This window comes from Oxyura jamaicensis, chromosome 4, assembly GCF_011077185.1.
Source record: "Oxyura jamaicensis isolate SHBP4307 breed ruddy duck chromosome 4, BPBGC_Ojam_1.0, whole genome shotgun sequence".
NCBI classification, from domain to species: Eukaryota; Metazoa; Chordata; class Aves; order Anseriformes; family Anatidae; genus Oxyura; species Oxyura jamaicensis.
Genome location: NC_048896.1, coordinates 1970041 through 1980422, shown reverse-complemented (window position 1 = coordinate 1980422; position 10382 = coordinate 1970041). Strand labels below are relative to the sequence as shown.

General features: G+C 52.2%; 1 protein-coding gene across 1 annotated transcript in view; it reads left to right on the top strand.

Annotated features, from left to right (window-relative positions):
- LOC118165837 (non-histone chromosomal protein HMG-14A) overlaps positions 1–7132 on the top strand; it is an 11673-nt gene extending 4541 nt beyond the window's left edge. Inside the window, exons 2-6 of the mRNA XM_035324182.1 lie at positions 129–248; positions 840–869; positions 1812–1862; positions 5010–5153; positions 6441–7132. Of these exons, the coding sequence (XP_035180073.1) occupies positions 129–248; positions 840–869; positions 1812–1862; positions 5010–5153; positions 6441–6488 (393 nt within the window). The 3' untranslated portion in view covers positions 6489–7132. The remainder of the gene's footprint in view (positions 1–128; positions 249–839; positions 870–1811; positions 1863–5009; positions 5154–6440) is intronic.
- The last annotated feature ends 3250 nt before the right edge of the window (positions 7133–10382 follow it).

The following is a 10382-nucleotide window of genomic DNA, read 5'->3' as shown; positions in this document are numbered from 1 at the left end:
TTGTCCTTGCGCGCGGCCGGCCCCGACCTTGCCGTGGCAGGTAATTTGGCGGGAACTTTTCAAACGCGGCACGCCGCGGCGCCGTGACGTCGCGTCGGCGGCCCCCCGAGGCATGCCGGGAGTTGTAGGCAGGCGCTGCCCGCCGCCCCCGCCCCCTCGCCGTGGGGACCCCCAAGCCCCCACCCGGCCCTCACCCCCCTCTCTCGCTTCCCTTGCAGGCTCCAGCTGAAGGCGAGGCGAAGGAGGAGGTAGGACCCGCTTCTTCAGCCCCGCTGCTCCCAGGGCGTCCCGCAGAAGTGACGGAGCCCCCAGGCTCCCCCACGGCCGCAGCCACGCCGGGCTGTGGGGCCGGGTCCCTGGGCTGAGCCTGGCGCTGCCCAGCTGGAGGCCGGCCCTGCCCTGCCCGGCGGCCTCTCACCGGGGGAACCCGTTAGAAGCATGGCTGGGCCTCCCAGCTGCTCAGCCCTCCGTCCTCTGGGCCTCCACCCATTGGGCCTCCCATCCCCAGGGCGTCCCAGTCGCCCTCCCACAGCCCCCCGGTCCGGAGGCACCGTGCCCTCCCTGGCCCCGCAGCCCTGGGGTGGCCGGGCCGTAACGGCACCGTCTGGGCAAGGAGGGAGAGCTCATCATTTAGCACCTCAACGGGTAAAGGGCGGCTGCACAGAGTGAGAATATTGAACATAGCCGCGCTTTTGGGAAGTCCTCGCCACCGTGGCTGTAATTTCATAAATCTGGAATCTGTAGGGGCTTCGTGGCGTGGTCTGTGCTCCGGGTTAGGCTGGGATACTGTTGTGGTGTTCTGTGCTCTGAACCTCAGTGACACATCTTTCTTTACGCAGCCAAAGAGAAGGTCGGCTAGACTATCCGCTGTAAGTATCTTTATTTACTCTCGTAATATTGCATTTCATGACGTGTTAAGTTCTGGGGGACAGTTACAGAGGAACTGCCTTGTTTGCACTGGTACTGTGAGAGGCCTGGTTAGAGTATTGCAGTACGCAAGAGAGAAATTTCTACTTTGTGTTTCCAAGTCTTGAGCGCCAACACGCTACGGGCTTACCTTCAGACACCTTGTATGAGTTACACAAGGCATCTCACTCCTCCGTGTTAGTGAGCGTGCAGTCTGGACGCATGAGTTAGGTACCCGGAGTCGAGGAGTGTTGATCTGACGATACATTGGTTCTCCGTGGGCCTTCTCCTTACAGCTAGCTGCTCGTAGCTGTATAAATCACCTGTGCTTTCCTTACTCTTGCAATTTTCCCATTGATTTTGACGGCTCAACTGTTGGGTAAACTGAGACCTGGAGGGTGTAAATCTGTCACGCGGTAGGATTCAGCCCAGAGTCGCTCACAGACTTGCAGAGGCCCTTGGCATCCTTTTCTGCAGGCTGTTGGTGCACCCAACCCTTTTGAAGCTGTCTTGGGAATGCCATGGGGATAACGGTTGCTATTTAAAAAAGAAAGTACTTGATTTAGTGAAAGCTAAGATGTGTGTTCATTTATACAGTTACGGCCAGATGTTAATACGTTTCGTTTTTGGCAGATACTTGCCCTCACAGCAGACAACTCTCAGACCGAGCAGTGATCCAGTTACTCCTAGCCAGCATCTGTGCCATAGCCCCTGTAACATACATGAGGAAATGTGGGTTTGGACAACAAAACAGACTGATCTGTCCCTGACCTTGCCTCCTTACTACCACTGGCTGAGGCTGTCAGCTCAACATATTTGGAAGAGTTTTCAAAAGTTACCGATGTCGTGCTAAAACATTTATGGGGTTCTTCTGACTCTGTGTTTCTTGCATGTGTTTTGTACAGAAACCTGCTCCGCCTAAACCGGAGCCAAAGCCCAAAAAGGCAGCACCCAAGGTAAGTGCTGCAGATGAACTGACTTTACACTTCTCTTTTTCAAGGTGTTCACAGGGGAGAAAAGTCCACAGCTGATCGTGCTGGGTTTTCATAGTTTCCTTTAAAGATTCGAGATCGGATTATGTGAGTTAAAGCAATGAGAGAGATGTAAAGATAATGGTACCCAACTCCTACCGACACCGACCGGATCTTAGATCAGCTGTGGGAGGTTTTCCTGCCTGCCTTGCAAGGCCCCTCTGTAGTTTCATACAACACATTGCTGGGAAGACGATGCTTTGAACAGAGGTCCGAGATTCAGTTAAAGAAGGCACGGAAAGTCATGCTTACAGTTTCTTAGCCTGTTTTCTTTCGAAGGCCCTTCTTTCAGTTAGTTACCCGTTCATCGAATTGTAATCGCTGGAGATAAAGCTCTGCACGCTCGCTCCCTTGAGCTGGATATTTTTGGAAGTGTCAAAAATATTGGCAGGTCTGACAGGAGAGTTAAACAAAAAAACTGTTTAAAGTTCCTTTGTGCTTAGGAGCAACAGTTTGAGACATGAGGGGGGCAGTCCTGCACGCCGTGAGGTGTTTCCCTGTACTCCCTTCCCGACACAAACATTCCCAGTGGTCACAGTTTGCGGTGGGTTCTGGTGGTTTGGATTTTCATCTATCTAAATACTCCATTTGCTACTGGGAAAGGAAACAAACTTCCTTTTACCCTGCTTCCATCGTACGTTTTCCCTCGCGGTTTTGGAATGTTGCGTGGGCAAAGCAGGGGTGCGAGTTGGTTTAGTTCCAGGAGGGGACGAGGGGCTGCAAACCCGGAGCCCGTTGGTGTGCGTGCACGTAAAAGGCCTCGCAGCTGCACGTGGCGCCAGGGCCTTCGGAGGATGGAAACTGCCTCCACGTTGAGCTCTGGGGAGGGAGCAGCAAAGATGGCACGAGACACGAAGAGAGAACCCCACGTGTTGTTCTGGGACCCCCATCGCAGCTCTGTAATCGCAGCGGCGGCATCCAGAGCAAGCTTCTCACATCTGGCCGCGCAGCCCCGTCTCCAGCTCCCATTGCGGAGCGGCGGGGAAGCGAGGAGCCCCGCAGCTGGAGCCCCGCAGCTCGGCATCCTTGTGGCGGAGCCGCTGGCGCGCTGGGAGCGGGTCTCCCTCTAGTGGCCGCTCCCCTGGAGGAGAGCCTGCTGCTGGGGCTTGTCCTGCAGCCCCCGGGGCACAGAGCTGGCCGCCGGCTCCCCACGCGCTGCCTTCAGCCTCTGCCGGCCGCCCACGCGGGGCTCGGTGCAGTTGCCTCGGGTGCAGGCTGTTGGTTTTCAAGTTTGCTTTTTTATATTTTAAAGGAAGCATCTACAGATTTATGCAGAGAAAAGTAACGGAGTTTTAAAATAGCAAAAATAAGCTTTTGATCTTTAAGGACTTAAAGCTCCTTGAAGGTCCTGGTCTGCCGGGAGTTGTCCCCCACGCAGCGGGACGGCAGGGTGGGAAGGAGCTGGGCTTCTTGCCTTTGAGGCTGGGGTGTTTGAGGTGCATTTTTGGCTCTCTGAAGTTAGCTGACATGGGATCAATACTATGCAAAAGGGCGCGTAACAGGAACTGTGCAGGATCCCAGGATCCTCAGTCCCAGCTGCATTCTGCGAGGCGCTCTGTCTTGGTGCAGAGCCCTGCCGTGGAAGCCAGTTTCTGAGGGTTCTTCTCAAGTCTTAAGAGAGAAGCTTTACCAACAGAAGGGTAGAAAAGCAGTGTTTTCTTCAATGGGTGAGGGAAAAGATACCCTACTTCAAACAACCCCAAGCCTTTAAAACTCCTTCACAGCTTATGTTGGGAGAGCAAGTAGCCAATAGACCTGTGCTCATGGGTCTGGAGGTGGTGGTGCTGCTAGAGGAGCTGCTTCCGTGTGCTTCGGAGGAAGGTCAGGGAAAGAGAGGAGGCAGGCGGCTCCTTCCCCCTCTGTTTGGTGACGCTCTCCCTTCACTCTCAGAAAGAGGCACTGCGTCTCTCTTGAAAGTACGGGAGAGCAGGGAAAGGGACTGCTGACACCACTGTAGCGTGTCCCAGGCGGGCTGAGTCCCTCGGGGAGGTCTGACCGGGGAGTGGGAGGCTGGAGAGGAGAAAGCCCCAGCCCCACGTGGTGCTGCGAGCCTCCTGCCTAAGCCTTGCGCGTTGTTGCACGACTCGGTGTTAATTTTGGTGAGTTTTTAATCATCAGCATTACTGAATAACCAGGTGACTTTGCCCCTTGCCGTGTCTGTATTTGCCCTTAGCAAACTCATTTTGAATGCGAATTAATTCCGTGCACCGGTGAGGTAGGGGCTGAAATTAGCAAGCATGCTTCTTGGAACGTAGAGCCACCAAGACAAGCCCATCTGCTGAGCAGATAAACGTGTATATTCGATAATTATCTCTTGGTCTTTGCTTCAGGTAGTCGTTTTGCAGACAGTTACTGTTCCGTTGCTGGAGCTGCGTTAACCAAGCTCAGCTGCTTTGCTCAGCGCGGTTACTGGCAGCCAGAGGCAGGCCCTTGGAGGGGAAACTCGTGGAGTTTCCCTTGTTACCGGACTGGGGTCAGGCTCTGACCTGGCTGTGTAGGAAGCTGCTACTGCAGAAGCTGCAGCATCAAATTTTGTTTTGATTTAGCCTGATCATCCCGACGAGAAGCTGCGGTTAATCAATAACTGCGAGGTTCTCGTTGCTCGCGAAGTGATGCTGTTGGGCCCCCAACTTGGGCATCACACAGACCGTTTGTTAGAGCAAAGAGTTTTTCAGGCAGGCAAGGGGGAAAGTCCTTTGACTGCAGCTTTGTTACAGCTTTCTAAACGGGCCTCAATGGCACATCTGAAGTATTCTGCTGTTCCCACCAGTTGCACATGTTCTTTTTGTTCTTCGGTATGCCTTTCAGCAGCGCAGCAGAAATACAGGCCCGTTCAACTCCAACATTTTTTAGCTAATTTAATTGAATGCCTATTTAAAGTAGGAATTCTTTTAACCCCAGCCACCACTGCTTGTGTACTGCGCGTTTCCCAGTAGCGCATTCGGGGCAGAGCAGAAGGAAAACACTTCTCCCTAGAAACTTTCATCTCAGCTTTGGAGCTGAGAATGTGCGGACGCAGGCGGCCGGGGTGGAAATCGGCATTTACCATATCGTGGTCTGTTCTCTTAACAGAAAGAAAAGGCAGCAAATGATAAAAAGGAGGACAAAAAGGCAGCAACAAAAGGGAAGAAAGGAGCCAAAGGCAAAGATGAAACTAAACAAGAGGATGCTAAAGAAGAAAACCACTCTGAAAATGGAGATACCAAAACTAACGAGGTACCTTAGCTACAGTAAACGTGGGAATAAACACAGACGTATTGCTAATACGTCTGCAGGATCTAATGATTGGGGCCTCCCTGTCGGAAGGTGGTGGTTCACTGCCGTCCTGTTAAGACAGACCAGCTGCAGTGTCTGCACGGGGCGACTCCCGGGGAGAGCCTGAAAGAATAGCGTTCTCCTTCCAACTCAGTCCTGCTCTGTGGCAGAGCCCTTCCACAGGTGGTCTGTGCTACCCTAGTGTCCCTCTCTGTGTTGGCACAAGAGCAATGCAGAATGGTTGGGGAACAATAGAGCTCAGAAGGATTGCGATCCAACCCTGAGCTGCCTTTGCCTATCCTCTCTGGACTGCTGGATTGCCTCTTCTGCTCAGCACGGGTTGGTACTGTGCCAGAAATCTGGTTTTAAGTTTTACACAATTCTTTAAAACAATTCTTCGCATCAGAACAATTCAACAAGAGTTCTGCAAGGCAAACGTGGTCTTGTCTCTTGAGCTGCAAGCCTCTTTCTTACAGGTTCTTACTGTCTCAGCTACTTCCCTAAGCTGCCGTTTGCTAGGACTAGCTGCAAGCTTCAGTCGGCTCCCGATGGCTTTTTCCTAGAAATTTTCATGCTGATAGTAGAAGTGCAACATTTGCCACCTGTAGGCGTGGAATAGCCTGTGGTGTACTCTGTCGCTTTCGATTTGCAGTGATCTCTTGGTGTGTCTGTTGAGTATCGCTGTGCAGTCGATGGGTTGTTCAGTCTTCCGTTCCTAAAACTAATTCACAGTCTTCTCTGCTCACAATTAACGTGGGGTGTTGTACTTCAAAAGATCTCTGATAGGAGCTTTGCAATTTTAATCTGTTGACTAAGAGCAGACGTTTTGATAGAAAACAGGGGAGAGCCACCTTCCCTGGAGTTTGGACAAGCATTGTGCTTTTACGTGTAATTCTTACGCTTCCTTGTGACTTACGGAGGTGAGGACGTGACCTTTCCCTAGCGTATGACCGATCCTTATCCGTCCTTTTTCATAAGTATGGTCAAACTTCTGCCTCTTTGGATTCACTTAACGCTCCGATATTAGTTCAATCACCAAATAATGCCCTTCTGCGTTTTAATTTTTAGAATTATCAGCCACCGTGGAGTGGTGTTGGTATTTTCGGTGGTAGCCGTGCATTCTTGTCTATCTACACGAAGTGTTGTCCGTGTGTGTACTAACAAACTAGTCTCTCTTTGATGCTTGTTAGAACGGAATCCGATTAGCATTACAAATAATATTTTTATTCTTCCCAAACACTTTTATAGGCACCAGCTGCTGAAGCATCTGATGATAAGGAAGCCAAGTCCGAGTAATGTTAACCCTGCCCTATATCTCCATCATTTGGTATCCGTACCTCCATGCTGTATTGTTAACAGAGAGGAATATTTTTATCAACTATTTTATAAATGCAGGTTTTTTTAGCATGAATTTAATTATGGAACATCTTCATCTCGGTTACTTGGGAATTAAATCCCTAACAAACAAAGCAAAACAAAAAAAAATCATTGTTTTTAAATTTTGTGATTGTAATAGTTTGTATGGTACATGGAAAGAATAAGTGGTGGTAGCTTTTGACTTCTGTCAGTGTGTCCCTTTTTGTGTAAGTCATGCTTACAGACTTCAGATTTTAATTTTACCCTTGTATGTGTTGTATGGTTTCTTAAAGTGGGGAGGTCTCAAAACAAATAACTGTGTTAAACATTCCAGTGGTTCTGTGGGTTGCTTTTATAAAGAAGGTGAGCTATTTTCATGAAAAACCTAAGAGCTGGAAATCTGTTGTTTCCCAAATGTAATTTTATTTTGTCAGTTTTGAAAAAAAAAATAAATAAATAAAAGTGTAATCATGTTTTTAAATGAAATACAAACATTTCTTTTAAAAGGGCAGGTCGGTTGTATGTACCCACTGTTAGGAATTTTGCTGGATTTATCTTAATAAAAAAGACTCCTCAAAAGCTGATTGTGGTTTGTTGCTTGTGCTGCTGGAAAGCTACCCGACTCCCGAAGAGGTGCAGGAGGACAGGACCCGAGGCTGAAGGAACCTCTGCAGCTAAAAGCGCTCGGTGCTTGCGCCCCTGTCTGCAGTGGTGTAAACAGGAACGACTTTACGGGGCGGCCTCCCAGCAGCTGAGATGGGAATAGGTGACCTCATTTGGAGCACGCTGCCTTACGCCCCTTGGGAGCTCCAGGTGAAGGCTTGCCTTGTAAACCGTTGCATCCTCAAGAAAACGAGATCCTGCTGGTGTCCCGTGTGCCTTAAGCTCTGTCGATGCTATAAATTCCGAAGGGTGGTGTCTCCTTTACGTCCCCGTGCCTGCTGATGGGGATTTTAATGGGTTCCTACCTCCCAGAAACAGAGCAGAAAGCAGGGGCTGCTGTGCAGACAGCCAACCTTCGTAGTACAAAACAGTTTTGGGCTACCGCGTTGCAACGCTCGTAGCACTTGTTCAAGTGCATACTTACGTAACTGTTGTTCGTGGTTCTCTTCCTTAAAAGTGTCTCACTGGGACTCGGTTAGCTCCCCCTAGCCCGGTGATGGGTGTGCACAAAGTGGTTCCCGCTGGCGCAGGCTTGCTCTGGGACTTGGCGGCTGGACCGGGCAGCGCAAATGGGCTCGAGTTCGGGTTTTACCTGGTCTTATTTTGGTTGCTGCAGCTATTCTCTGCAAGTTTTTCAAGGACACTTCAAATTTTCCTCTCGAAGCTGCCTTTTACATGAAGTCTCTTCACGCTGATGACCAACTGCATCGTGTATTTAACAGGAAGGAAAATGGCTGCAGTGCAGAGACCCTGTGCTTTGCATACGGCTGCTTTGCAGCTCAGAAATGGGAAATTCCAGGAGCCCGCACGTTTCATCTCACACCCAAAATCTGACTCGGCGCCCCGGTGCGATGTGTTTTATCGAATGTGTGTCCCCTGGCCAGTACCCCGGGGCGCTGCCTGCTAGGTGGTGCTTCATGCGTGCTGGTTGTGGTGCTGGGAGCTCCCGTGTGTGTCCTGGACGTGGTCTGACCAAATCTTAGGGTCTGACCAAATGCTGCTTGAAGGTGGCTGAAATCCCGAAGGACCTGCACTGCCTTAGGGACAAAATTACACTGGAATACTGTGTTCTGTAACTGCAATAATCCCCCCTCTCCAAATGGTTTCTCTAAGAGGGCGTAAAACAGCAAATCGGGGACCGCGAGGGAGGTGAGCTGCAAACCTCGGTAACGCTGAACCATGTCAGTTCTATCCCCCAGTTCTCAATGTCTCTGGCATTGTTATTTAAATAATGGCAGACAGAATGAATACGGTCGGTATTTTCTTCTGAGCAAAGGGCTGGTCCGTGTGCCAAAGTGAACAGCCCGTCTGCACGAAGCGAGGTCACCCTGTGTGTCCCGCCGTGTCTCCGTTTCAACGGGGGCTGTTCCCCAGAACCATACAATTCAGCGTTTGGTTTTGTTTATTTCTCCCCACGCCAGTGCCAGGGCGAGAGTTGTTCTTAATTCTATAACTATTGTTGCAATCAGATTCCTCTTTCAAATAAGTACAGCAAATTGCTTAAGATTCAGACAGACCTCGCTGCTCAGATCCGTAACTTGGCTGAGCACTGGGGAGCTTGGGTGAGCTGCAGGACCAAAAGCTTTGCCTGCCCTCTGCCAAGTCCTCATCTGCTGGGCCTGCAGGCAGGACACCGCAGCAGAGAGCTCCACGGCAGCTCCCCAGGTGCACAGAACTGCCGGGCACGCCAAATTGTCTACGAGAGTTTGATTATCATTATTAATTATACAACTAGAGACCTAAGGATGGATGTGGCAAACGGGTTTGTGACCATAAGGTAGTGATGGCTTGGAAGTGGCACGATGGCTCTTGAGGGAGGGGAGGAGGTTTCAGGGGAGGCTGGCAACGACCTGCAGTGGTAGGAGGCCGGTCCAGCTCCTCACGTCCGCCCGGTGGGGTTTGTCCAGCCAGGGGATGGGAGCAGCGAGCCCCGCGCGGTCAAGCTCAGGAGGGATGGCGTTAACGCCGCAGCCCCACCTGATGGGGGTGTTCATCCTCCGGACTTGGTTCAGCAGCAGTCGGACAAGGCAGGGCTCTTCGCTGTGATTTCTGCCTTGTCCTTGCCAGGCAGGGGGCTCACGGTGCTGCTTTGGGTGCAGGCTCACTTCAGCAGCCTGCGCGGTTCGCCAGGAGGCACCGCGACCCCGTTCCCCGCAGCAGCGCTCCCTCTTACGGATCTGCAGCAGGGCCTGGGGAAGGGTTGGCCTTGTTAACAGCTCGATGGGAGGCTTAGGAAAACACCGCTGCCCACTGGCCTGTGAGGTCTGCAGTGAGAGGAAGCCCCCGCGGGTTCTTCCCCGTGCCCATGGGAGCAAGGTGCTGGAGCCACGCCGGGGGCAGCGGGGGAGAAGAGGCACGGCTCCCACGAACAAGTGGAAAATGAGCATCACAACGAGGTGTTTGGGGAAACAAGGGGTAAACGGCGGGTTTAAAATGGGAGGGAAGGAAAACTAACCAACTCTCCCCGAGCCATGCACTAGGAGATCTTTTGTAGGTACCTCCTATGGCCACCCCTGCTCCTCTGGCTGAAGGGGCTGCACGAAGGCAGGAGACCTGATGGCTCTGATTTTCAGCCAAAGAGCAACTCCCCGGCAGTTAATGGAGTTACAGTGGCGTTCATCTGATGAGGCGGAAAGCAAATTGGATCCCCTGAATAGAAACGGATGGCTCCTCTTCCTAATTGTCCCAGTGGTGATGTTCCTCCTCCGTGCAGCTGGCGCAGGAGCCCCGGCTCTGAAACCTGATTCCCGTGGCCGGGCTCCGGGGAGCCCCGAACAGCCCTCGGGCTCGGGGATGCTGCAGGAGCCCAGAACAGCCCTCGGGCTCGGGGATGCTGTGGGAGCCCAGAACAGCCCTCGGGCTCGGGGACGCTGCAGGAGCCTCCCCGGAGCCTCCCCGGCTCCCCAAACCAGCCCCGGGCTGGGGAGAGGAGAGGGGCACGGGTGGGGGGCGGCTCCTGCTGTGCCCCCCGCAGCGACATGGGGAGGGCAGCCTGCGGCAGGGCCCCGAGAAGGGGAATGCTGCTTTTTGTTGAGTAAATGGCTCAAAATGCATCGAACGGCAACACCTGAGCTGTGTCCGAGGGCGTTAGGGTGAAATTCTGAGCGAGGTGACACCTGAGGGAGGGAAGGGAAGGGAAGGGAAGGGAAGGGAAGGGAAGGGAAGGGAAGC